At 59.0% G+C, this 25,441-nt stretch overlaps 1 protein-coding gene across 1 annotated transcript in view; it reads right to left on the reverse strand.

The window, feature by feature from the left end:
* The window catches only part of LOC121168199 (spectrin beta chain, non-erythrocytic 5-like), a 39,286-nt gene that overhangs the window by 7,845 nt on the left and 6,000 nt on the right, over positions 1 to 25,441 (reverse strand). Inside the window, exons 7-49 of the mRNA XM_040998085.1 lie at positions 23,810 to 23,948; positions 23,476 to 23,708; positions 23,139 to 23,292; positions 22,840 to 23,040; positions 22,552 to 22,758; positions 20,233 to 20,652; positions 19,529 to 19,681; positions 18,950 to 19,080; positions 18,565 to 18,795; positions 17,985 to 18,248; positions 16,977 to 17,217; positions 16,760 to 16,899; positions 16,490 to 16,589; positions 16,083 to 16,253; positions 15,550 to 15,714; positions 14,966 to 15,183; positions 14,552 to 14,729; positions 14,090 to 14,290; positions 13,837 to 13,953; positions 13,459 to 13,616; positions 13,012 to 13,153; positions 12,634 to 12,779; positions 11,902 to 12,016; positions 11,709 to 11,819; positions 11,317 to 11,496; positions 10,123 to 10,326; positions 9,829 to 9,978; positions 9,277 to 9,381; positions 8,758 to 8,928; positions 8,323 to 8,472; positions 8,014 to 8,205; positions 7,711 to 7,806; positions 5,739 to 5,854; positions 5,546 to 5,660; positions 4,765 to 4,881; positions 4,534 to 4,655; positions 4,176 to 4,338; positions 3,725 to 3,913; positions 3,486 to 3,563; positions 2,858 to 3,030; positions 1,527 to 1,617; positions 1,251 to 1,397; positions 33 to 170 (exon numbers count right to left, since the gene is read on the reverse strand). Coding sequence (XP_040854019.1) covers positions 33 to 170; positions 1,251 to 1,397; positions 1,527 to 1,617; positions 2,858 to 3,030; positions 3,486 to 3,563; positions 3,725 to 3,913; positions 4,176 to 4,338; positions 4,534 to 4,655; positions 4,765 to 4,881; positions 5,546 to 5,660; positions 5,739 to 5,854; positions 7,711 to 7,806; positions 8,014 to 8,205; positions 8,323 to 8,472; positions 8,758 to 8,928; positions 9,277 to 9,381; positions 9,829 to 9,978; positions 10,123 to 10,326; positions 11,317 to 11,496; positions 11,709 to 11,819; positions 11,902 to 12,016; positions 12,634 to 12,779; positions 13,012 to 13,153; positions 13,459 to 13,616; positions 13,837 to 13,953; positions 14,090 to 14,290; positions 14,552 to 14,729; positions 14,966 to 15,183; positions 15,550 to 15,714; positions 16,083 to 16,253; positions 16,490 to 16,589; positions 16,760 to 16,899; positions 16,977 to 17,217; positions 17,985 to 18,248; positions 18,565 to 18,795; positions 18,950 to 19,080; positions 19,529 to 19,681; positions 20,233 to 20,652; positions 22,552 to 22,758; positions 22,840 to 23,040; positions 23,139 to 23,292; positions 23,476 to 23,708; positions 23,810 to 23,948 — 7,033 coding nt within the window. The remainder of the gene's footprint in view (positions 1 to 32; positions 171 to 1,250; positions 1,398 to 1,526; positions 1,618 to 2,857; positions 3,031 to 3,485; positions 3,564 to 3,724; positions 3,914 to 4,175; positions 4,339 to 4,533; positions 4,656 to 4,764; positions 4,882 to 5,545; positions 5,661 to 5,738; positions 5,855 to 7,710; positions 7,807 to 8,013; positions 8,206 to 8,322; positions 8,473 to 8,757; positions 8,929 to 9,276; positions 9,382 to 9,828; positions 9,979 to 10,122; positions 10,327 to 11,316; positions 11,497 to 11,708; positions 11,820 to 11,901; positions 12,017 to 12,633; positions 12,780 to 13,011; positions 13,154 to 13,458; positions 13,617 to 13,836; positions 13,954 to 14,089; positions 14,291 to 14,551; positions 14,730 to 14,965; positions 15,184 to 15,549; positions 15,715 to 16,082; positions 16,254 to 16,489; positions 16,590 to 16,759; positions 16,900 to 16,976; positions 17,218 to 17,984; positions 18,249 to 18,564; positions 18,796 to 18,949; positions 19,081 to 19,528; positions 19,682 to 20,232; positions 20,653 to 22,551; positions 22,759 to 22,839; positions 23,041 to 23,138; positions 23,293 to 23,475; positions 23,709 to 23,809; positions 23,949 to 25,441) is intronic.

Genomic DNA, 25,441 nt, shown 5'->3' on the forward strand with positions numbered 1-25,441 from the left:
GGCCGGCAGCTCCAGGGTCCACACAGACTCACCTCACAGGCAGCTCGGAGCCTGATCACCTTCCTCTTACAGTTGGCCTGCACCTCATGCCACAGCTGTCCCAGTTCCTGCAGCCGCTCCTGGACCATGTCCGGGGCTGGGAGGACCGTCTGCAGCAGCCTCTGCCCTAGCTGCAGTCACAACATGGTGCACACGCCATGGGCACATGTGCTGGCTCTGAGCACCAGCCCCAAGGTGGCAGGGCCCATGTGCTGGCTACGGGACCTCTCTGGACTGTTTTTTCTTCATCCACACCACGCTGATCAGGAGGTTGTTTTGTTTACATGATGCAGTTTACACAGCACTTAGCAGGCCCCTTGCATCGAAGGGGCTGGGCAGGGGTCAGGACTACCTTTTTTCCCCCTTAAGATTTATTTATTTGAAACGCAGATTTACAGAGAGAAGGAGACAAGAGATATTGATCTTCTATCTGCTGGTTCACTCCCCAAATGGCCCCAGTGGCCAGAGTTGGCTAGCTCTCAAATCAGCAGGCAGGAGCTTCTTTCAGGTCTCTCATGTGGGTGAGACCTTGGGTTATCTTTTGCTGCTTTCCCAGGACACAAACAAGGAGTTGGACCAGATATGGAACAGCTGGGACTCATTGAACCAGTGACCATGCATTGCCAACACCACAAACAGGCTTAGCCCACTGTGCCATGTGGCACAGGCCCCTGCCAGGGCTTCTTTGTGAGTGGGAAAGGGAGCATTAAAACACACTGCTTTGATTGTTGGCTGGGTGCTCTGATGACGTCAGAATATGACCTTCAAGGCCAAAGCACCTGACTCAGTGGTTAAGATACTTCCCTTAAGATAGCCACATCCTGTGTCCCAGTGCTGCGTTAGAAGCCTAGCTTTGCTTGTGATTGCAGCTTCCTCCAGTGCCCACCCTGGGTGCAGCAGGTAATGGCCCAAGTGCTTGGATCTGTCAGCTCCTGGCTGCTGGCTTCAACCTAGCCTGGCCCCAGCTGACGCAGGCATTTGGGGAGTGAACCAGCAGAGGAAAAATCTGTTTGTATGCATTTCAAATCACGTTAATAAAGTTTTAAAATAACTGAAAAGGCCCTGTTTGGGGAGTGGAAGCAACTGTTTCTCCCTGCTTGATCACGATTAGCACAGCAGTGAATATACTAGGAAGCTGTCATCGAGTACTCAGGGCTGACCTAGCTGCCCCTTGACCCCTGTCCCCCCGACCCCCTGACCCCGGGCCTCACCGCCTGCAGTGCCTCGTGGTCCTGTGCACTGGCGTCCAGCTCTGCCTGCAGCTCCTGCTGCTGTCGTACCTGCGCCTGCAGCTCGCTGGGGGCCCACCTGCCTTCTCCCAGGGCCTCTGTGTTTTTCTCCCTCAGCCACACAACCACCTGGGCACACAGGGAGTGCCAGCTGGGCCCTGCTACCAGGGCTATGCCCTCCCTTTCCCCTCCTAGGGATCCCCAAGGAAGGCGTGGCCTTTAGCCCCACCCCTCACTGTAGCCAGCTAGGGAAGGCACCTCGTAGGAGTCCTGCAGGAATGCCTGTAGCTGCCCGAGCTCCTCCAGCTGATGGCGGCGGGCACCTGCTCTTTCCAAGAGTGCCTTCTTCCTGCCGGAGGAAACTCATGTGGGCCCAAAGTCCAGGTGGCCACAGGGATGCGTGTGTGTGCCCTTCCAGCCTAGGATGCCTTCCCATTCATCCTCACATCCTGAGTCTGGGGCTTCCTCTGACACAGAGGCATGCTGCACCCTTCTCCCCTGTGCGGTCGTCTGCTACAGGGCTGAATGAGGGTGGAGGCTCCTAGGGAAAGCCTCAGCCCCCAGAACTCAGGATGTGACCATTTGGGGAGTTGCGGTGTTTACAGAGGTCCTGACTCAATCGGACTGTGGTCCTTGTGGGGTGGGGAGGGGGCGTTGGCACCAGGCACAGAAGACACAGAGATGACATGCTACCAGCAAGCCCCAAGAAACCAGTGACACCCCAATGTGGGCTGTGACCTTCCCAGAATCGCAGCAAGCAAACCACTACTGTCTGTTCCCATTCCCGGCCTGTGCTATTGGTCACAGCAGCTTGAGCAGACCACGCTCTGCCACGAGAATGGCTAATGCACAGACAGTGACACCAGAGCAAAAACTAGTGGCAGTACTTCATAAGGGCCTGGGCACCCCAACCCCCCATCCTGCACATGTCTCATGATGCCTGAGGGCAGGGCAAGTACAGGACACAAAGAGGCCAGACTGCCTCTAGGCACCAGCACAGGAATCAGGACATGGGCAGGCACTCCGGAAGAGTGGCCCCTAGCAACCTGGGATCTGGCTTTGGTCCTAAAGACTGAGCAACTGTAAGGTGAAACCATGCCGGTGCAAGGCTTTGGGGGCTACCCAGGCTGTGCCTGTCAAGGCGTCATGCAGCTGACCTTGACTTAGTGAGCCTAAAAGACCTGCCAGTCTGCACATGAGGGCTGGGCCTGCATTCCTGGCCACAATCCCAAGGCCCGTGCTGTCAGCCCCTCTCACCATGCAAGACGGAGCCACCAGGACATCAGCCTCAGGGCCCAGCAGGAGAGGAGGCAGAAGAATTTGGGATTGTGTGGCCCTCACAAGCCCTCAGGGCCTGGCACTAGCCAGTTCACCAGATGCCTTCCCAAAGGGAACATCCTTGATCCCAAGGGAGTGTCCACTCCCCTTCCTCCCAGTGGGTGAAGTGGTTTGCCAGTGACCCTGGCATCTGATCTCAGCCTTGCAAAAGGCTGCTGAGCATGGGAAAGGACAGCAAGGGGAGGCTTGGGTGCCTGATGCTTACACGCCACCCTAGTGTGGTCCCCGCCATCCTGGCTTGCCACAAGTACCTCTGGAGCACAGCCCGACACCTGCCCAGGGCAGTCTGGGCCTCAGGGTGTCCACGCTGGAGCAGGACTTGGGCTGCAGCCTCCAGGGTGCCAATCCTCTCTGCTTGCGCCTCCAGGGCCTGTTCCAGCATCTTGTGCTTCCACAGGAGGTTCTCCGTGTGGTTAAGGGGGTCCTGGCAGGGTCAGGGAGGTCACCGTTGTCCATGGGGCCACCCCTCCTGGTCCATGCTCTCCTCCCTGGAACCATCCTACCATACCCCACTCCACAAAGTCACTGCCCTGTCCAGATGCCCCTTGACCCCCAGGGCTGCTTCGGACCTGGGACAGTGAGTCTCACCTAGGAGACAGAGGGGGACAGGAGTGGAAAGGGGTGAGGATCTGGATTACCCACCCAGCCCTCCCCCTTGCACTTCCACCAGCTCCTGGTGACTTCCCCAGGTCTCCTGTGGGAGATCAGGACAGTAGTGGGATGTGAGGAGGGTAGTGGGACAGAGCCAAGAGCCAGACAGGGCCGAAAAACCTTTAGGATTGACAGGGCAGTGACAGTTGTGCTGGGGGGAGGGGGAGGAGCACTTTGTGAGCTCCCCACCCCTGACCTCAGCTGGCCACAGCACTGCCCGGCACCTACCTCCAGACCCTCGTCGGTCAGGCAGGCCTCCTTGCTGCAGAGCCAACGTTCCACCTGCTCCACTGAGCTCAGAAATGCCTGGTGAGAAAGTACAAGGCTGGAGCAAGTGGGCAGAGGGGCCAGGCCCTGCAAGCGGAGGGACCCTGGCTTCACAGAATTAATCCCTGGCAGGCCAGGCTGCTGTGGGCAGGGAGCCAGGCTTTGGCTTGGGGCCATGGCTAAGTTGGACAGCCACACACCTGTAGCTCCAGGGCCTGCTGTAGCTGCTGCTGCCGCTCCTGCCAGGCCCCTTCCAGGCTATGCAGCTCCTGCTCCAAGGCAGCCAGGGCATGGTGAATGCCAGGGGTAGACTGATGCCCAGTGGCAAGCAGCTGCTGCCCGGTGGCCCGAGCCAGGTGGATGCTGTCTGCCCGTGAGTCCAGCTCAGCCTAGAATAGGGTTGGGTGCAGCCCAAAGGCAAGGAGGTGCAAGACAGTGAGGGGTGCATGGGAGAGGAAAAAGGACCCAGCAGCAGATGGGGCAACACGGGGCAGGGCTGTAATGAAGGGGGGCAGTGGGAGGCAATGGGGGGAGGAAGGCTTGAGGTGGGTGATGGAGCAAAGGGGGGAAGACAGTAGGGGAAAGGGGACAATGAGGGGGTAATAAGGACAATAGCAGTGGGGGAATCCCAGGATCTCCCTCCCTGCTTACCTTGCGTGCCCAATGCTCTCTCACCATGCGCTGGGCTTCAGTGCGGCTGCAGGGGTTGCTCAGTGCAGCCATCTCCTCCCGCAGCTTCTGGGCCCAGACCACCAGGTCCTGCAGTACTGCCTGGAGCCCCTGGGCTTGCTGCAGGATGTCCAGCGCCTCCCTCCTGCCCACAGGGCTTAGCAGCTAGACCTGGGGTCCCAGCCCCTCATCCCTCCCTTCCCACAACATGCCCTCTGGGAACCAATGGAGGTGACAACACTGAATCTTAGTGGAAAATAGCAGACCCAGGGGAAGCCCGGAGACATGATACTGGTGCTGCACAGGCCTGCAGGGAGGAGTGAGCACCACAAGCACCTACCGCTTCCGGGCAGAGTTCTGGAGCTGCTGCCAGCTCTCCATCATCACTTGCTGCTTGTGACTGAGGCTGCCGGCTGCCCACGAGCTGCTCCGGCAGAGGCAGTCCACTTTGTGCTCCAGAGTCTGTAGGGCAGCAGGGTGAGAGCCCCTGGCTTTGTGGCTCTCATGACAACCCCCACCGTGTGCATCAGCCAGGTCCCCACAGAGGCAGCCTCCACGCCCAGCTGCACACCTCCACCTGTGTCTGCACCAGGCCCACTTCCCGCTCCAGCATTGCGAGCCTCCACTGCAGCCTCTGCGTGTGATCCAGGCCTTGCCCGTTCTCATCTAGGGTCTGGACTAGGGCCCTCTGTGGGGAGAAAGGCCTTAGCTTCAGCTTGCTCACTGCAGTCATGCTGGACTGTCCCAGCAGCTGGTCCATCCTGTGGCTTCTGGGGCCTGGAGTGGCCACTTGTGTGGGGGGCAGGAGGGGGTGAAGGTCGACTGTGACCTGGAGATTCTCCTGAGATGAGAGCTTTGTTTCTGTAGTGCTGTCTCCTTGTCCTTCTCATGTCAGCCTTTTTGGGGAAGCTGAAGGCTAGGAGGGAGCTGGCAGGTGCAGAGGAGAGCCACTGCAGGACGTGCCAGGGCAGGCTCGCAGGCTACTCGCACTCTCCCACTGCCTCACTCTACCAGCAATTGGTTCAGAATCCTGTGACTGGTGATGCCCTCCTGGGGTGGCCTGTTGTGTGTCTTGGGCTTGCTCAGGAGCTGGAGCAAGCGGCATGGGATGCTCTGGTCTCTGGATCCCAGCAGGTCTGGGGAGAAAGGGCCTCAGAGCCTAAAATGGGGCTTCCATGTTCCCATTCTGTGTGTAGCCCAAGGACACAGAACCCATTGGATACCCTGGCACACGCTTAGTGGGGCCAGCCACCAGGTGTCCAGTGGAAGAAGGGTAGCTAAGGGGCAGGGTGCGTGCTTCGTTCCCTGCGTTCGCTCCCAGTGCACACCAGATCCTGCTCTCCACCACTCACCTTCTCCCCGATCCGCTCGATGATGACGTCCAGCTCATCAGACAAGGTGTGTACCTCCAGGGCCAACTCGAGCTGCTGCTGGTACCTGAGCAGGTTCCCATGGAAACTCGTCCACCTGGCAAGGGGTGATACGAAGTCAGCTGGGGAAGGATGAGGCCCTGCTCCTCTCCCCACCTGCTGGCATGGGACTGGCCTGCTGTGGAGCTGGCTCTGCCGTTGGCACACAGTCCTGACTTCCTCGGGGTCCTGGCTCCTGAACCTCAGCGACAAGGCATGGATGCTCCTGATGTGGGCATCCTCCACTGTGTCCTATGGGGAGAACAGGCAAGGACACATGGCTCCTGCCCTCTCAGGGTCCCTCTCCTGGCTCTGCAGTTGGCACTCCGGGGCCCGTCTGTGGGCTCTGAGGTACAGCTGTGTGGGGCATTGGAGGCAGCTACTGCCTCTCCTATGGCCCGAGTGTGAGCAGGTTCAGCTGGAGCCCGCAGCCCTGGGTTATGCTAAGGGTCAGGAAGTGCTCTCAGGTAAGGAAGTTGGGGCTTGGGCATGGCTTGTGAACAGAGGCTCTCTCAGTGGGAATGCTGCTTCTGGGATTGAGCCATTTTAGCCAGAGGACTTGCCTGGCTGGGGCTTAGGCCTGAGCAGAGTTTATAGGCAAGTGCCCAGGGAGGACAACAGAGCTGGCTTACACTGCCCACACGACCCCAGAGCAGCGCACACTGGGAGGCACGGATGGAGGTTCTGTTCCTCCTGGAGATGCCAGCACGAGCCAGAGGCAGTGGGGGCTGAGTGTGGCAGAGCTGGGACTGAAGCCCAGCTCAGTGAGGTCTAGGGCCTACCCACAGAGCCCCTGGCATGGTGCCTGTGATGGCACCATTCACACCAGCTACCATGGGATGGAGACTACAGCCTTTCCAGAAATGCCTCTACTTGTACCAGGAGGGGAAGGTCAGCCTTGTAGACTCTAACATCTGTTTAGGAGAGCACTTGCCCAGTTTCTTCCCTCCATCCTACCTAACTGAGACAGAGCTTTGAGGGAGTGTGGCAGGGCAGGGGGTGGGAGGTCAGTGGAGGCGCTGAAGGCAGACAGGGTACTGTCTCATTAGAAGTATACTGTCTCACTAAAAAGTTCTGTAATTACAGATGCACAGAAAATGCCACAATCAGCCCAGAATGGCTGGCGTCGCTCCTCATCAGGTGAAGACACCCCCTGCAATGCTGGCATCCCATTTGGATGCCAGCTCATGTCCCTGGCTGATCTACTTCTGTTCAAGTTCCCTGCTAATGTGTCTGGAAAAGCAGAAGATGACCCAAGAGTATGAGCCTGCCACGCATGTGGGAGACCCGGAGGAAGCTCCTGGCTTCAGCCTAGTCCAACCCTGGCCTTTGCAGCCACTTGGAAAGGGAGCCAATAATGGAAGATCTCTCCATGTTCCTCTATCTGTAACCTCTGCCTTTTGAATAAATAAATCTTAAAAAAAAAAAAAAAAAACAGGGCCCAACACGATAGCCTCATGGCTAGTCTCCGCCTTGCACATGCCAGGATCCCATATGGTCACCAGTTCTAATCCTGGTGACCCTGCTTCCCATCCAACTCCCTGCTTGCAGCCGGGAAAGCAGTCGAGGACAGCCCAGAGCCTTGGGACCCTGCACTCATGTGGGAGACCTGGAAGAGGTTCCCAGCTCCTGGCTTTGTATTGGCTCAGCTCCAGCCATTGCGGTCGCTTGAAGAGTAAATCATTGAATGGAAGATCTTCCTCTGTCTCTCCTCTTCTCTGTATATCTGACTTTCCAATGAAAATAAATAAATCTTAAACAAATAAACAAGCAAAAATAGAACAGCTTGAGAGGTGCCACGTTCCTGGCTCAGCACCTGGAATGGTGACGGCTCACATGGCATGACTACAGCCTTGAACTAGGAGGCGACATGGAAAATCTGTGCACTGTGAACACTCTCCAGAGCTCCTAGGGTCTGCTGCATGCATCTGGGTAGGGGTGGGTCCTGTCTCCCACGTAGGCCTTATTCTCATCTCAACCATGAGGAAGCCTGGGTTCGGTAACTCAAAGAGCCTCCCTATATGCACACGGTCAGCTTGGAGGCCACACCTGAGCCCCATGAGCCGTGTGTGTGCGTGTGTCTGTCTGTCTGGGCAGGGCCCCCTTACCCCAGCCGAGGCACCGAGGAGCCGGAGGAGCTGGCGGCGGAGCTGCAGACAGTGGTCACGGTCCTGGCCCAGGTCCCCAGTATTCACCATCGCCTCCTGCAGGGGCAGAGGCCAGGGAGGGTGGTCCCCTGAGCATCAACCTCAGGCACCCCGGCTCCCACAGCTGGGCAGTAGTAGGAGCAGTGTGTGTGTCGGGAGGTTTTGGAATTTACTGCTGGGCCCTGCCCGGAACCCCACTTCCCTCCCCTGCCTCAAGCCCCTCTCCTGGCCCCTCCAGACTCTACTCAGCCTAGCTGGGCCTACCTTTCCCTGGATCCAGGCCTCTGCCAGGTCTGCCCTCTGCAGGAACTCCAGGAAGCTCGTTTTGTCCTCCAGGATCTGACCCCGGAGGGCCACCGCCTGCCTCAGTTTCTCCCAGTGCTCCTCTAGTGCTTGCAGCTGCTGAGAGATCTCTTCTGCCCAGGGGTGGCTCTGTGCCAGCAGGTCCTGGCCCTCCTGAGGACAGAGGGGACCATGGGAACATTTACATACCGCTTGCCCAAGACCTTGCCCTTTCCTTTATCATCTGGCGGTCCCTCCGGAGCAGGCGAGGGGCTGAGGGGTTGCTGTTACCTTGGTGACAGAGCTCAGCAGCTCCTTGTGGGCCTGGACCTCGGTCTGGGAGGCCTGGTGTCTCTGCAGGTGCCTCAGTTGGTCTCTCAGGCCCCCAGGGGGAACAGGCTCCATCAGCTGTAGGGCCCGCTGCTGGATCCAGTCCTTGGCCTGTCAAGGACCCGGGGCATGAAGCCTATAGTCTCCACAGCCTTGCCTCCCACTGGACATGGTTCTAGGGCTTCATGGAGGAGCTGGGGTCCTCTTGCTCCAGGGCCCTGGGCCTCCACGCAGGCTTCCCTGCGTCCCATGGTCAGCATACAGGTGGGGCCAATGCATATCAGGACTCAGAATTAAAGTGCTGGGCTGCAGGTGGGCCTGGGGAGAGCTGCTGCCCTGTGCAAGCTGGCTTCTCTGGTATGGTACAGGTGGGGGCAGGCAGGGAGGGGCTCTGACCTGGGTGGCGGCCTCTGTGAAGCGAGCATACAGCAACGAGGTGTGCAGGGCCTGGCTACGACTCTCTGCCATGTCCTGCACTCGAGCCCGCCACACCAGCACTGTGCCAAGCCAGTGCTGCACCCTGCTGCCCCCACCGAGTCGGCTCAGCTGCTCCTGGAGTGCCGCTTCCTGCAAGGTTTGGGAAAACCTGCTCTTCCCCAACCCTGCAGACTACTACAGGTGCAGGCACTCTACTCCACCCTGGGGCACACAGTCCTTCCCTGCAGAGACCTGAAGTGTTTCCCTCAGTCCCAAAAGACAAATGCTGGTGTGCTCACCCAGCTTCAACCAGAACTATGCTGTTCCTTGGCAGCCAGATGAGGCAGATGGAGCCAGCTGCCCACTATGCTTCTGCAGTATGGCCCACTGCCGGGCCCTCTTCCTGAGCCGTATCGGTAGACTCTAGGTCTACCCCAGGCACCTACATGCCCTGACCCTTCAATTCCCCACCCAGCCCAGGACTCCCCTACCCCTTACCTTCATGTCCTGGGCAGTCAGCAGCTTCTGGAAGACCTCATGCTTGCGGATCAGTCGCTCTACTTCTTCCACGGAGCTCCCCAGCGCACTGGTCCTCAGAGAAGCCTGGATCCATCCAAGGCACAGTCAGAGGCCATGGAGGACTCCAGCCCCGCCAGTGCCTGTGTCCACAGTGGTCTGTGCTGGCCACTGAGGCCTGGGCAAAGCAAGGGCCCACCGATGGGGTAGGGACTTCCTAGGGCAGGAGCCCTGACATGAGAGCTGAGCAGGATACTTAGTGGGAAGCTGTGGGGAGCATAGGAACTGGGCTGGGGGCTTGCAGCTCCCCCAACCTCTGCATAAAGAAGAGCGGATACCCTGCCCCCCGCCTGGGATGGGGATGTTGGTGATGACCCTGGGAGTTTCGGTGCTGCAGGCCAGCTGGGAGGCCCTGGGTAGGACCACAGGACACAGCAGAGACCCAGCATGAAGGGGCTGAATAGGTAGAAGGCCAAGCAGGAGAGGAATGGAAGGCAGCTGTGTGTGGGTGCGGACAGGAGTGGGAGCACGTGCCTCCTGGGCTACGAGCACTTCCTCCAGGCGCCCACAGGCTCTGATGAAGAACTGCTCCACCTGCGTGGCCTGTAGCCACTCCTGCTTGCACGACCAGGCCTGGAACACCTGGTCCCGCTCCTTCTGCAGGACATGCAGCCCTTCCTGGACCTGCAGGCGGGCATAGGGGGAGCAGGGGCTGGAAAGGGCAGAGAGGAAGAGGCTCCAAAACGAGGCAGGGCAGGGCACCATCAGGTGGCCAGGGAGGCAAGGCCAGCTCAGGGCAAGTCTGGGCACATCAGGGAAGGGGCTCACCTCGTTGGCAGGCATCCCAGCAGTCAGCAGGGCCTGTTGACCCAGCCGGATGGCCTCTTGCCGTTGTTCTTCCCGGGTCTGCAGCTCTGCCCAGAGTTGCTGGTGGACAGTGAGCTGCAGGGGGCTGCTGCTGGGCTCCTGGGTGCTCTCCTCCATCCGCAGTTCCTGCTGCACACGGGCTGCCCAGGAGGTGTAGTCCTGAACCTGATGTGGGAGATAGGCCCATTAGAGCAGGGAAGGGCTCAGGGATGGAACCCCAGCCCTTCAGCTTCACTCACACATCATGTAACCTTGTCCTGGGTCGAGGGGCAAGCAGGGCCCTTGGTTCTCCAATTTCTTTGTTCTTTTAAACCTGATTTTCCCAGGTTTGGCCCATCTGTCCCAGCCCCTCCAATTCCCCACAGGGCCCATGTCAGCAGCAGCAGTGAACTTAGCCAAGCTGAGGGGGCAGGAGAGACTCAATGGTTCTTCAAGGGCCGAGGCTGCCCTGACCTCAGGAAGCCTGTCCTGTCCTTGCTTTTCACTGCTCTCCCTGTCCCCACTCATGTATCAGCACTTACTGGTGGCCTGATATGAATTGGTGCACAGTCACACAGTGTCCACATTGGCATTGTGCAGAGGGATGAGGTGACTGGCACCAGGTTTGGGAAAACACCTTACTCCAGGCCATTATGCTAAAGAGTGACAGGAAAGGTCCTTAACCTCAAGCCTTTTGGGACTAACATAGTTTGGGCCTCCTGGTTTACCAGACATGAGGATATGGGGATTGTCCACGGCCAGGACCTGATGTCCCTGCCTGATGCTCATCCGCCCAAGGCAGGTGGTCTTCAGGAAGGCAATGATTGCATCTTCCAGTTTCAAGACCCCCCCCACACACACTTTGTTCCACTCACAGCTCCTAGCAGATGTCACACAGATGTCGAGGACATCTGGGGTCTCCAGTTGGGGTTTTTTCTGGGCTGTTCCTATTGCCCAGCCCTGCCTAGGACCCCATGTGACTGCCTTGTTGCTCACCTGGACTGGCAACCCAAACCCAGGCAGTCACTGGCATGCTGTTTGCCCAGCCTCCTACCAGCCAGACTGACCACCAGCTGGGCACCTGCTCTAGCTCTCTGTGGCCCTGCTTGATTCTCCCTGTGGGGCCTCACAGCTGCGCATGCACACACACACCCCAGCTAGGGAAGGTGCTCTCACCGCCGTGTGGAAATGGGCCAGGATGCATGCACGCTCCAGCTGAGCCCTGCGCTGCTCCACGCACAGCCGCAAGACCTCCCTGGCCTGAGTCACAGCTTGCTGCCCCTGTTGCACGGCCTGAGCCCGAGGCCCTGGACACAGCCTCTGTACCTTATTTGAGGTCTCCAGCAGCTCCTGCAGCTGGGTCGGGGAGGAGATGAAGGGGTGAGGGGCAGGGTTGGGGGATCGGGAGGAAGGCTCACTCCCACTATAGAGACTGCAAGGCCAGCTCCCCCAGCCGCCAACTCCCACACTTGGGGACTTGTCCTGATGGCTCCAACCGGGAGCCCAGGGCCAGTGGGAAATTCAGGCCCAGTTCAGGGGTCTGAGTGGGGGTCCGCCAGGGGGCGTACTTGCTGCTCAGTTGCAGCCAGCTCACACTCTAGCCACTCATGCCTCCTTAGCTGCACCTCTACCCCATGCAGGTCCTGGACCACATCACTGGACAGGCTGGTGGCTCGCTCCTGAGGAGAGGGAACCCAGGGCTCAGGTGTGGACAGCAGTCAATGGAACTCAGCAGATCCCTTCCTCCGCCTGGGTGCTCACCTGGATTTGGGCAAGGGCTCCCAGCAGGTCTCTGTGCACTTGGAAGGCGGTGTTAGCATCTTGGAACAGGCGGCCCCGGGCCTGGGTCAGCTCCTGCAGCTCTGACCAGGAAGCCCTAACACCAGCACATGGAGGGCCAAGGGTTGGGCAGGCCATCTCAACTCAGGGTTGCACACAGGCCCCAAGTTCCACATGACCCTCCTCATCAGCAGCCTTTGGTGACCTTAGCCCTGCCCACAGCCCTCCCTGTAGGTTTCCTCTTGCTGTCACAGTGCTGGTCCCTCCACTCTGTGACAGCCAGGTGACAGAAGCCTCAACGGAGGAGGCCACAGCTTTCCTCATTTGTGCACCAAAACTCCTACTGAGCTGCTAAGCCCCCCCACCAGGCTGTGCCCTACTATGTCATTACAGACAAAATCTTGACTTTGCCCCAAGGTCCATGGAAGCAAGGTGGGCAACAGGGAAGGGGGCAAGGGCTGTGTCCAGTGTGGGAGCAAGGGAAGCTCCCAGGAGGCTGTGTCCCTGCCTGAGCAGCCTCTGCTCCAAGTTCCTCCTTTTTTAAGTCCCAGAAGAGGAACTATGGGCAGTATTGGAAAAGTACCCTGGGGACTTGGTGTGGGCAGGGCTCTGTGTCCACTCTGAGCAGGGCCATGAGGTGTTCCAGCTGCTACACTGTGTCTGCCTGCCTAACTTCCTCCCCCAGAAGCCGTCCTCTGGTCTGGCCACACTCACTGCAGATCCTGCTGCATCTGCCAGGCCCTGGGCACAGAGCTGGACCCATGCTGCAGCAGACTCTGGGCTTGCTGCTGGCAGGTGGCCATGCGCCGGCCAGCCATCTCCACCTGGTGCTGAAAGGCCGCAAACTTGGTGTAGAGGTGCTGCTAGGAAGAGTAGACTGGGTGAATGGTGCAGCCCCCAACTGTGGAGCAAGACACTCCAGGGGCCCACTGGGCCACACTGGGGAAGAGGGTGGTTGGGTATCCATAGAGCCTGCCCCTCTATGTGGGAGGGCACCCTCTACTGCCCCTCTATATGGGAGGCCCTACTGGGGCTCATGACTCCATGGCCACCTGCTCCACATAGCACATTCCTACCCTGGCCTCTTCTCACCAGGACCTGCTCCTCGTCCTCCGTCTCTCCAGGGCTTGTCTCTGCCAGGGCTGCCTGCTTCTGGGCGGCCAGCCAGCTGTGCAGGTCCTCAGCCTCCTGCATGTACTCTGCCAGCCTCAGGCCCTCCTCTAGCTCCCGGCCCCTGCAGTAAACCCAGAAGTTAGTTCACCAAACCCCCACAGGACAGCTGGGTCATCATAGGGGCTGCCTGAAGGGTGAGGGCATTGAGGTCTTTGCCCAGATGTCAGGAAGGTTCAAGGGAAGAGGAGGGCTGGGAGCTGGGGCCACCCCAAGGGATCCGTTCATAGAGGTGGGCCACACTTGGCAGCGCCAGCCCTTTCCTGGCCCTGCCTCATGGAACTGGCCAGGGCCATGGCTTCCTCCCTACTCAGGCCTGGGCTATGGCAACAGCTGTGGCCAAGCCCTGGGGCCTGCAGCATCCCTCACCGTGTGGCTGCCATCTCCTGCAGAGCCTGCAGCTGTTCCCGCAGCCGCTCCCGCAGCCCATGTAGCTGCTCCGGGGCTGCAGGGCCAGCAAGGGTCTGGGCCCTCTGGTCCAGTTCCTCCAGGGAGCGCCAGTGAAGAGAGAGGGTCTGCTGCAGCACCTGTCAGCACAGGGTCCTGTTAGGCTTGACCAGTGGGCTCCTTCACCCAGCATTCTCCAGTCTACCACCCCCAAGTCTTCATCTCCATTGTCCACTCACTCATCAGGTCACAATCCATCCATCTGCCTGACTCATCCACCTACCCGTGCACCCACCCATCCATGCATTCACTCATTATCTCATCCTCCACCATGACCTAAGTCCACACCAGGACTGGTACCTCGTTCTTCTTGATCAGCCTGGAGGTTGCAGCCTTGTCTGTACTGCAGTGCTCATTGTTCACCAGTGCCCGCTGCTCTTCCACCCATGCTTCCAGCCCTGACACGTCCCGGAAGTACTGCCACCAAAGAATGGGGCCGACTCACCCACAGGAAGCCATCTCCCACAGGAGCCCTCCCCTACAGAGACATCCTGTTGCTGCTCCCCACACTGGAGGCCTGTGGACCCTGTACTGCTGCCTTCTGCCTGCCCACCTGCTGGACAGCCTCAGCCTGCTGCAGCCTCTGGGCCTGTGCCACACATGCCTGCTGCAGTTCTGCCCAGCTGCCTTCCAGTTTGTGGCACTGCTCTGTGGCACGCTGGGCTTGGGGGTGCCCTGAGGCTGCCAGGCTCTGTCCGGAATCCAGCACCCACTGCACCTGTGCCTGGTGAGCTTCCAGCTCAGCTTGCAGCACCTGCAGAGAACAATGGGACAATTGCCCTGCCTGTCCCCTGGGGAGGAGGTCCCTGAACCATAGCAGAACTCTAGTAGCAGCTCCAGACCCCAACCTTAGCAAGACCCTCCAAGCCAAGAACACCTATTACAGAGGTTTGGAAACCAGGGCACCCAGAGGAGGGGTTAGAGGCCAGCACACCCAGAGACCAATGGCAGAGGACTTCCAGGATCTGGGAACAGGGCAGGTGTCAGAGATTCTGGGAGAGGAAGGGGCCACCACCTTGTGCCTGTGGCGAAGGCTCTGGACACTGGCCCAGCACTCAACAGGGCCGGAGCTGGGCATGTGCTCTGCCACCCACAAAAGCTCCAGGTTGCTCAGGTGGCAGAACCGGCACAGCTCCACCGAGGTCTGCAGATGCAGGCGCCGGGTGGCCAGGTGTCCCTGCAGGGACTCGAACCTGGGTGGGAGGAGAAGAGAAGTGGGGACCAGGAAGAACAGGGCCTGAGGGCCTGTGAGGCACATAGGGAGCCTTGGTTGGTGAGAGGGAGGCAGCTGCTGGCCCAACCCCTCCTCCCCTAGGACGCAGAGGGTACCAGGCCCTGCCTCAGGATCCCTGGGTGCCTTCTTGCTGGTCCCTGGCTTGCCCAGGAGGCACACATGGCAGGGTAAGAGAGAACAAAACTAGAACCCCACCTCTGCAGGCACCTCTGGATCTCATGCAGGACAGACTGGGAAGTGCCCAGGCCCAGAGCCTGGGAGCATAGGGCAGCCACTGTGCCAGCCAATGCTTGGCCCTCGGCTTTTAGCTGTTGGAGCTGTTTCTGCAGCTGCCGCTGTCTGGAGCCCTGGTCTTGCTCTGTCTCTGCTTCCTGCTGGGCCCCCTCTAGCTGCACCATCTTCTCCTTGACCTCCTGGGGAGGGAGAGAGGGGGCTACATTAAGCTCTCCTTGTCCTGGACCTGTAAGACCACAGAGTAGCAGCAGGTTTACTCACCACTGCCAAACCCAAGCTACACACCCAGACATTCTCAGATCCCCTCCTGTGAGGGGTCATGCTGACCATAGGCAAAGCACACAGGAGCCAGCCTAGGTTGGCCAACTGGTGAGCAGGGCTGTGCCTGATTTATGGCAGGCCAGGCAGGTCTCCAAAGGCTCCAGGAGGCTCTAGTAGCAGCATAGCCTCCGACTCTTGCCTGCTACTCTCCATCCTGCCCGCTCCCACCCTGTTGTGATTTGGCCTCTGTCTCCCTCCTGGGCCCAGTCCCCTCCCCAGGGCACCTGCAGCAGCCCCAGGAGCTGGTCCTGCCAGTGTGCCTGCCGGAGCTGGTTGCCACACTCTGCCACCTTGCAGTTCAGTTCTTTCCACTGGCTGTTCAGGCCCCAGAGCTCAGCCTGTATGTCTTCCTGAGCCTGCAGCCTGCTGTCCAACAGCTCTGTTCCAACCTGCAACACAAACGAGACCCCAGGGTCTGGCCAGGCTGTGAGGAGCATAAGTGGCCTCGACAGGCTGGCTCCAGAGACAGAGATGAGCAGCAACTCCAAGCTGGTTGTTGGCACCAACCCTGGGGGCAGCAGCAGGTGCACTTTTTGACGCCTGGAAGTAAGCATCTGGAGCTGGTCCCGGGGGTAGAGGGGCAGGCATGCTGCAGCATTCTGAGGAGCCTTGAAGCCGGGGCTGAGGAGGTAGCTGGGGTCCCTGACACGTGAGAACTGGAGTTGATTCTCCCCTCAGTTACTGTTCCATAGCAATATCTGGCACCGTGAGGGTTGGCAATGTGAAGATGAGGCCACCTCCCCTCCCCTCCACCCACCTGCTGCAGGTGCTCCACGTGCTGGCGGGTGACTTGCAGCTCACTCTCAGCCATGGCGAGCCGTCTGAGTTTCTGTAGGATGTTGTGGGAACCTGAGCAGGGCCCCTCTGCCACCAGCAGCTCCTTCTCTTGTATCCACAGCACCAGCCCCTCCACATCCTGCTTCCATTCCTGCCCGAACATAGCAGACAGTGGGTCTTCTGACCCTAGGGATCAGGTCTGGGGGGAGGACCTGCCTCCAGGGAGAGGAGTTGCTACAGGGACACCCTCCCCTGCCAACTATGAGAAAGAGGAGCTGGAGCTGATGGGGGGTGCACTAGGGGTGGGGTCTGAGTTCTCCTCAAGCCTGGAAGAGCACCAGGTACTCCTACCAGCTCCCTCACCCGCCCCCAAGGCGGGACCCTCACCTGGAGCTGGAGGGAAGCCAGTAGCTGCAGCCGCCTCTGCTCACTCCTCTCCTGGACCCTGGCCCACTGGGCCTGGACATTTTGCAGCTGTTCTCTGACCCTGCTTGGGAGGAGGGAAATGCAAAGGGGAAGGTGTCCCTCTGCCCCAAGGTCCAGTCCAGCCAGGGTAGCACCCCTTGCCCCTCCCCAAGCTGTTTCCTCTCTTATGGCAGCATTGATGCCAGCTGAGAAGGCCAGGGTTGCAGGGATGAACACGGGGGCCAGGTTCACCTGTGTGCAGCAGGCTGCAGGCTCTGACCCAGTTTCTTGCCACGGGCCTTCAGGGCCTCTGCCCGCAGGGCCAGGGTGTCCAGGAGCCACCCAAACTGCTGGTGCTGCTGCATGAGACTCTGAGCTGCCCTTAGGTCCTCCTGCAGGAATAGAGACCTGAGTCATGCCTGGCAGGATGGTGGTCAGCACCATCTCCCCCACCAGCCTGGCTCCCTACCCCGATGGTGTCCAGGTGCAGAAAGGCCTCATGATTGGCACAGGTGGCAGCAAAGCCATTCAGTTCTTGGCTGAACCTTTGTAGCTCCAGCCCTTCCTGCAGCCACTGCCATCTCTGCTCCCATGCAGCCTCCAGTTGCAGGCCATGTTGGCTCAGGAGTCTCAGGGTGCTGTCCACTTCCTGGGCCTCTGGAGAACCTGAAGCTGCCAGACCCTGGCCCCACACCTCCAGCCACTGCAGCCTGTCCAAGACCACAGGCAGAGGGTCAAACCCCACCAGGTTCCTCTCTTCTCCAGCTCTGATGTGAGGCAGGAGAGGTTGGTGACTAGATATCCTAGCTGGTTCCCTTGTTCTACAGGACCCTGAGAGGCAGTGTGTGAAAGGCCCAGCACAGTGCTTAGGACCCAAGAACAGCCAGGTTGCATTCTTGCTCCTTCTGGCCTTCTAGTAAATATACACTGGTCACTGTATGGGCAGATGGTGCAGCATGGTTTAGCATCACGTGAACCACAGATGCACCTGGCTGCAGCTCCCTTGGAACTCTCAGAAAAGGCATCCCCTTCAGCCACATGCCCCGTACGGCTACATCATTGTGTAAATGAGATGGAGCCTTCACTTCCTCCAAGCTACCAGAGCCCTGGGCCTGTTGCACTGAGAGGTGGTCACCTGAGCCATTGGATTCCGGAGACTATGGGTTCTGCATTAGCCAGAAGGGGGCAAGGATGGCTGGATGACCCTGCCGTGGCCAGAAGCAGTCATTGTGCTCAGCTAGGGGTGGGAGTAAGGATGGCCAGGCCTCCCCTGGGGAGTTGCCTGGCAGCTTAACATCCTGAGACTCCCACCAAGGTGTCCTGGACTGCCTGCTCCAGGCCCAGATCACAGCCCTCTTGTGTCCTGCCTTAAGCACTGAACAGGATACCCCAGTCTCTTAGAACCACTGCATTGCTTCCTGCCACCCTCTCTCTGGGTCCAGCCCTGAGCACACCCTGAGCACCCCCATGCCCCGACCTCTCCTGCTGCAGGCGGATCTCCTCCCGCAGGGCTCTGTGCTGCCTCAGCAGTCGCTGGGCTGAGGCCTCGTCTGCCAATTCCTCCTTGCAGCGTAGCTGAGCCTGCATGCTCTCCGCCCTCAGCAGCAGCTGTCGGCTCTCCTGCAGGAAGTTCTGTCGTGCGCCAACCTCAGCCTGGCCCCGGGCCTGTTGGGCCAGTTGCCCCTGCACTTGCTTCAGCAGCCTCTGCAGTACCTCCGTCACTTCCTGGTTCTCCTTCAGCCTGGGAGACAGGTCCCATGGCATGGTCAGTGGTCAGCCCAGGGCTGGGTCCCCAGGTGTATGTCTCTGCCAGGGGAAGGTGACGATGACCCCGAGGGCCACCCCTGTCCTTGAGCTAGGGGAATTCTGGACATGTGGTTCCTCTTTCCATGAGCATTTTCTCACTCTTCTGGTCTACCTCTGCCCAGGTCCTTGTCCACACATCCACCATTCTCAGTGTATCTTGGGTCTGCTCCCTTCCTCCCTGCATGACCTGCCCCAACCTCTGTCTTCACTGCTTCCTGGGGCACCAATACCAGGCTGCATGTGAGCCAGACCTGGTGGCCATGCTCTGCAAGTGGTGAACCCTCCTCTCCAGCCCTGGGAGCTCCTGCTGGGCCCGCTGCAGGGCATGACAGTTGTCCTCTGGGCTGCCAGCCTCCACTTGTAGCATCAAGCCTTGCAACTGGACTTGTAGAGGCCCGAGCTCCTGCAGGAAGCTGTGCACTTCCATGCCATGTGCCAATTCCCAGTCCTTCTCCTTCTTCAGGGACTCCAGCTGCTCCCACCTGGGCAGAGGGTACAGGGATTTCTTGGTGACAGGGGCCTCACAAAGGGAACAAAGCAGCTGGCCGGGCTCTCCCTGCTCCTTCCTCCATGGCTTGGTCATGTCCAGCCTCTCTTGGCTCTGCAGGCCAGCCAGACCCTCCCACTCATGCTCACCTCTGGCTCAGATCTTCCTGACGTTGCTGGATCTGAGTGGAGTTCTCAGGCCAGCTCTGCATCAGGCGTTGAGCCAAGCAGTTGAGCTCAGCACGGGGGCCCTTACCCACAGCCAGAACCGTGAGCAAGTTCTAGGGGACAGGAGAACCCAGGGCTCAGGGTGGGAGCGTCTTCCCTTCCTCCCACAGGCCCGCTGTTCCCAAGGTGCTTAGAGGCTTGCCTCTGCAAGACCCAGGAGGGCTAGGTGGCCTGGGGCTGAAGATGCCCTTGTGTCATATCATAGAACCTGTACTCCACACCCCAGCTCCAGCTCATTCCTCCAGCTCCTGCTATGGCGACCCTGGGAGGCAGGGGTGATATGCAAGTGACTGGTCCCTGCCACCTGCGTGGGAGACTCAGGTTGCATTCCTGTTTCAGTATGGCCCAGCACCAGCTGCTGCAGGCACATGGGGAGTGAACCGGCAGATGGAGCTCTCTTTCTCTCTCTCCCTCTCTCTCTCTTTCCTTCTGCCTCATACATAAAAAACCTTGAGGTCAGTCCCCTCCTGCCCGCCTCCCCCACATGGGGCCACAGTGTACCTTGTATTTGAGCTGTGTGGCTTCCCAGTTGTGGGCCTGGAGTTGTAGTGTGGACAACATGGCCACTTGCTTGTCCAGCCAGGCCTGGTGTTCCCCACACGAGCTGTAGAAGCTAAACAGGGCCACCGCCTCCTCCAGCCGGGCCCTGCGGCGCTGACGGGAGGCAGGAGGGGCTGGGTAAATGGCAGTGCCTCCCCCAGAGCGCTGAGAGCAGGTCCAACCAGGGCGCTCTTACCATTGCACCTCTTCCTACTCTCGTGCCATCCTCTTGGCACCCAGCAAAGAGCAGGCAAGAGTCTGTGCTTGCTTGGTCTTGCCAACCCCAGTGAAACACACGCTCTGGGGTTGGAGCTTGGCTTTGCCCAGCTGGGTCCCACCACCCCTGACCCCTATACTCCAGGCAGTGTGGCCTTTGATTCCTCCCCCAATCTCCCTCCTGTCCTAGCTTGGATTCTGGGGGCTCCAGGATTTGCATGCCCTCTGCTGTTTGCTCAAGTCTCAGCTTGAATTCTTGGGTCTTCCCTAACTCTGAGCCTGACCTGGGCTCCCCTCTCATGGGCTCATTTGCCTCACTTAACAGTTTGCCTGATATCTGCTGGCTGTGACAGAAGCTCCCCAAGGGCAGGGAGAAGGCCAGTCACTGGAGTTGAGTCCCAGGAGCCAGGGAGGTGCCTGTTGACCATTTCTCCAACAGACAGCGTTACCTCTGCCAGGGCCCTCAGGTCCTCATAGTCTTGGCTCAAGTGGTCCTGTGTCTGCAGTATGGTATTGGGGTCCAAGTGGAGGTCAGACTTGGCTGGGAGAGCTGTCTTCCAGGTAGCCCTGGGGTCAGGGTGGCAGGAAGCCTCCCCCAGCAGGTTCAGGGCAGGTGCCACCTGTGCAGACAAAGGACAGTGTGTCCACAGCTGCCCACCCCCTGGCAGTGGAAGCCTTGGCTGGGTGCTTTTGGCAGCTCTACCTGGGGCTCCTGCTCCATGACATAGCCGATGGGCACCTTGTCCTGGCAGCCTTCCTTGTTCCCCAGCATCCAGGTGTCCAGGGCCCGTCCCGGGAGCCAGGTGAAACATGTCCCTGTGGGAACATGGGCTCTGAACGCCACTCATCAGTGGGGACAGGAAGGGGGATCACATGGTGCCTCCCCAGGTCGAGCCCTGCACCAGCTAGAAGGACCAGGGCTGGGCCATCCCCCTGGGAGCTTCCGGTTCTCTGAGGACTACAGGCTCTGAGAGCCAGAGTAGGCAGGATGCTAACCAGAGATGTCCACAGACAAGCAGGTAAGTTGCAAAGCCAACAGAACAGGTGCCCAGGGCAAGGTGACCTGTGATTCTTGGAACAGTTACAAGGACAACATGGGGGCTCCAGGCTCCCTGCCAGAGGAGAAGCATTTGCAGAGGGATGGGGCAGGTGGCTATGGGTAGCTGAGAGAAGCTGAAAAGACAGGAGGCCTCTGGTGTAGGGGGCGGAGCCTCTGTCACTGGACAGAGGACAGAGGGCCGCTGCAGCTGAGGCTATTCAGGCACAGAAAAGAACCAGGAAGGAGAGTGTGGGTGAAGACCAGAGGCAGCAGCAGGATGAAGTGGGGAATTTCCTGCTGCACAAGGCCCAGCTGACTCTCTCCCCTATACTTTCGCCCCATGGCTGGAGCCTCTCCCCAGGACAGCCCAGTCTACGTCCGGGTAACACTAAGCTCCTCCTTCTACACAGCTCCCATTTGGGCTCCCCTGGAGATACACACAGAATACTTGGCTCCTTCGTTTGGCCCAGCTTGTTACAGCTGTCATTTGGGGTTCTGATCTTGCATCTCTATTGGCAAAGTGCCCTGAGACCTGAGGCATGAACGCTGGTTACCTGGCACTGTGATGGTTTTGGGGCTATCTTGGGGCATCCCGATCATATACCCAGCAACCCCTCTCCAGCCATCAGAGGTTTCTTCCTGCATGGGGAGAAGAGACCTTGTTGAGTTGACAAAGTGGCTCCCTATCCCCCAGCTAAGGGGAACCTCTGCACTCCACATCATGGCCAGTACCAGTTGGGGAGCAGAGGACAGAGGAGAAGGACATGGCACCTCAAATTCACTCTCTGAAAGCATAAGCTCCAACTGGAGAAGCAGGCTGCATAGGACACAAGCAGGGTCCAAGACACAGTGCTTCCTTAGGGGTGGGCAGAGCAGGGTCTAGGACACAGTGCTTCCTTAGGGATGCAGATTGGAGTTGGAGCAGTCAAGACTACAAGGGTTATCCACATGGGCTGTCAGCACTGTGAGCAGGGAATTAACTTGATGTGCCACCTGGCTGGCCCCATGCGAGCGCATTCCTAAACACTGGGAACTCAGGGATGGCGTGGTTCTGCAGGTTCAGTCTCCACTTGCCACATGTGCACTCCCATTACAGAGCGTGGTTTTAGTCCTGGCTACTTTACATTTCCCATCAAACTTCCTGGGCACATGAAGGCACAGGTGGTGGCCATGGGAGGCACCTGGGAGGCACAGGTGATGGTCATGTGCTTGGGTCTCTGCTATCCTTGTGGGAGACCTGGGTGGAGCGCCTAGCTCCTGGCTTCAGCCTGGCCTGTTGGAGAGGGGGCATTTGGGAGAGTGAACCAGCAGATAGAAAAACCTCTATCTCTCCTTCTATGACTCTGACTTTAAAAGTAATCAAATATTAAACACAATAAAATAAAAACCGGGGATCAAGGAACTGAGAGAGGGGCTTTTGACCCCACAGGGGATGAGCTGGAAATAAGCCCAAAGGAATAAGGAGAAGCATCACCCAGGCTTCGTGGGGCACTTGAGGGGGACTATGCTGCAGGAACCTGCTTAGCACTCCTCAACTGCGAGGCAGAGGGAGCCCAGGTGTTTCTGGAGGTTTTTGACTTGTGCGGGGACCCAAGAGCCAGGTGAGACGCGGCTGCATACTGAGAAAGCATGCAAACGTCCACGGGGAAGCCCCAGAGACCCTTCCACTTGTGCCCTCTCTGGGGCCTATTGGCGAGGCAGCTGGTACCCTCCCTGTCCCTGCTCCCACCGTGTGTGGCGCCCGGGCCGCGGCCGCCCGCGCCTGCTCTTCCAGCTGTTGCAGCTCGGCTGCGAAGGCGTGCACGGAGCGCTCCAGCTGCAGGTGGCGCCGCAGCAAGCCGTCGGCGGCCGCCTGGTCTTCCCCGCAGAATGCGCTCTCTACCGCCAACCGCTGCTCCCGGAGCCATGCCGCCGCCTCCACAGCGTCCGCCAAGTACTGCGGGGCGGGGAGGGACGAGGGCGGTGCTGAATGGGACCCGGGACATGGAGCCTCACCCGCAGCTTCCCTCCTCCCTACCTGAGCCGCCAGCAAGGCCGCCTGCAGCCGCGCGCCCTGCCGGGAGCACCGGGCCCGCAGCAGCTGCACCGAGCCCTGCACCGCCTCTGCTCGTTCCCGGGGGTCCAGCTGCATTGGAGGCCCGCGGGCAGCGAGGTCGCGTCCTCGCTGCACTAGATCCGAGCATATGGCTTGGTGGTGGCGGAGAGCGGCTTCCAGGGCCTGATGGAGGGGATGGAAAAGGGAAGCGACTGGGGCCGGAGAGCAGCGTGGCGTGCTGGAGGCAAGGATGGGGGAGCGCGAGGGGAGCAGGCAGGCACCTTGTGTTTCCGAATGGCACTTGCGATCCGGAGGGGATCCCGGCCCAGGGCCTCGATGTCCCCCTGCCGCCCGTGCTCCTCCAGCCAGACCTCCTCTTCCTCACAGTCGCGCAAGAACTGGGCTCGCTGCAGGGTCTGCTTCAGCAGTACCCGCCTGAGGGACAGATAGCGAGAGCCACTGAGGGTCCTGGGGCATGAAGTGTGGGGGAGGGCCAGCCACACCAGGGTCAGGCTTTCCCCTTAGTTCATTTCCCTGGTGAGATAGAGAGGCCTGGGGCTAACGGATGATTTGGGCAAGGGCTACCTGCTGGAGGAGGTAGGATTAGGGGTAACTTACCGGGCCCTGACAACAGACATGAGGCTCTCCTGGAGCTGTGCCAGTGCCCTGGCCTTGGCCTGTAAAGTTTCTACTCCGTCGCCCAGGGAGGGATCCAGCCTTGTGGTCCGGTACACCAGATGGCTCACTTGGGCTCCCAGTTCTTCCCCCTGGGCTTCTAGCAGTTCTTGCCTCTGCAGCAACTCCATGACCTCAGCCAGCTGCTGCCCGCAGGCCTGGGAGCTGGCTGACACCTAGGCAGAGTTGAGAGTCATTGTTGTCCTTGTGGGCACTGGCACTGGGGAAAGTGCCTGCTCCTCTATGTTCCCCGGAGGGCGGCTGCTCCAGCGCCCACCTGCAGCTCCTGCAGCTGGTCCAAGGTGGCCTCCACCTCCCGCAGCAGGCTCAGGACGGTCTGTGTGCCCACCACCTGCCTCCTCTGCCTGTGTACAGCCTGGACAAGGCCCTGCCAGCGCCGGGTGATCTCCTGTTGCCTGGAAGACACAGGATGCCGGAATTGCTTCAAGTTCCTCCCAGGGTGTGTCTGCCCCCTGTCTGGAGAGTGTGTGTGTGGTTGTGAACATCCTGGCAGAGTGATGTATCCTGCCCCCTGGGCCCTGGAAGGAAAGCCAGAAGGAGGGACTGGTAGGTTCAGGCTACCAGCCCCCCTCACCCTTCTTCCCAGTTCCCATCTGTCCTTCCAGAGACCCAGAGTAAAATCTTGGTACTGCAGTTGCTCACCCTGACATCTAATCTGTCTGCAAATCCTGCTGGCTACTTTCACAGTGTTACCTGGAATCCCTCCTCTTCCCTCCCTCCCGCTCCCCTCCCAGATTATTGCTGTGGCTTTGTTACTGATTGTTCTTCTGCCCCTGGATCTGTTCCCAAGAGGCAGCGAATGAGCATCACAAAACAGCAATCACATGCTGTCACTCCTCAAGCCCTCCCCGATTCTCCATTTTTCTGTGAGTAAACACCAAGTCTTGGTTCAGGGAGTTGGTCTGTTTGTAAGCCACAGGTTGGTTTGTCGGCATCGCAGGTTGAGCTCCCAAGGCATGTACCCTGGGAGGCAGCAGTGACGGCGCCAGGGACTAGGACCCTTCTACCACCTGGGAGACTGCCTAGCTTTGGCTTGGCTCATTTAGCTCCAATCTTGGCTTCTCTGTCGTTTTTCAAACTTGCCAGGCCTGTGCCCATTGTGGGGCATTATCCTCACCATGGCCCCAGCTAAGACCCTCTGCCCTCTGCAGCTGTATGGCTGGCCCCTCTCTTCTCTCCAGATTCGGTGCAAAAGTCAATTTTCCAGAGAGTCTCCTCTGTCATCTAGTCTTTACCTGCTCCTCTCCCTCATCTTGGCCTCTCATAGTCCCCATCCTGATTTATTACTTAAAGTGTTTGTTTCTTTTCATCTATTTGAAATGCAGTCACAAAGAAAGAAAAAGGAGAGAGAGAGACAGAGAGGGAGAGAGAGATCTTTCAGTTGCTGGTTTATTCCCCCAAATGCCCATAAATAGCCTGGGCTGGCCCAGGCTGAAGCCAGGAGCTCCAACCTGAACTTCAACACAGATGGCAGAGACCCAAGCCCCTGAGCCATCACCTGCCTCTTAGGTAGGGTAGCCTGGATTGTGTTTTTTCAGGCACCAAGCTAGATGGAATTAGAGCAGCCAGGACTTAACTGGCATTGGGATAGGAGATGCAGGCAAGCAGGGGCTATGGTGCCTACCTCTTCTCTTCTGTTTTTTTTTTTCCTCCTCACATGCTCTATTTTTCTTATTTCTCTTTTTTTCCAAGGAGTGGGTAAGCTTCATTAAGGAAATTTTGTGTACCCTCTTTCCTGCTAACTCTCCAGCACCAAGGACAAAGCATAGAACGTAACAGGAGCTCAATAAACATCTGTTTAGTGGGTGAATTATCAAGTGGGCTACCTACAAAGAACAATGCTTCATCCAGAAAGATGGTGGCAGCATCCTACGCTCCAGTGGGAGAT

Source organism: Ochotona curzoniae, unplaced genomic scaffold (assembly GCF_017591425.1).
Source record: "Ochotona curzoniae isolate NIBS_2020 unplaced genomic scaffold, NIBS_Ocur_1.0 patch75, whole genome shotgun sequence".
NCBI lineage: Eukaryota > Metazoa > Chordata > Mammalia > Lagomorpha > Ochotonidae > Ochotona > Ochotona curzoniae.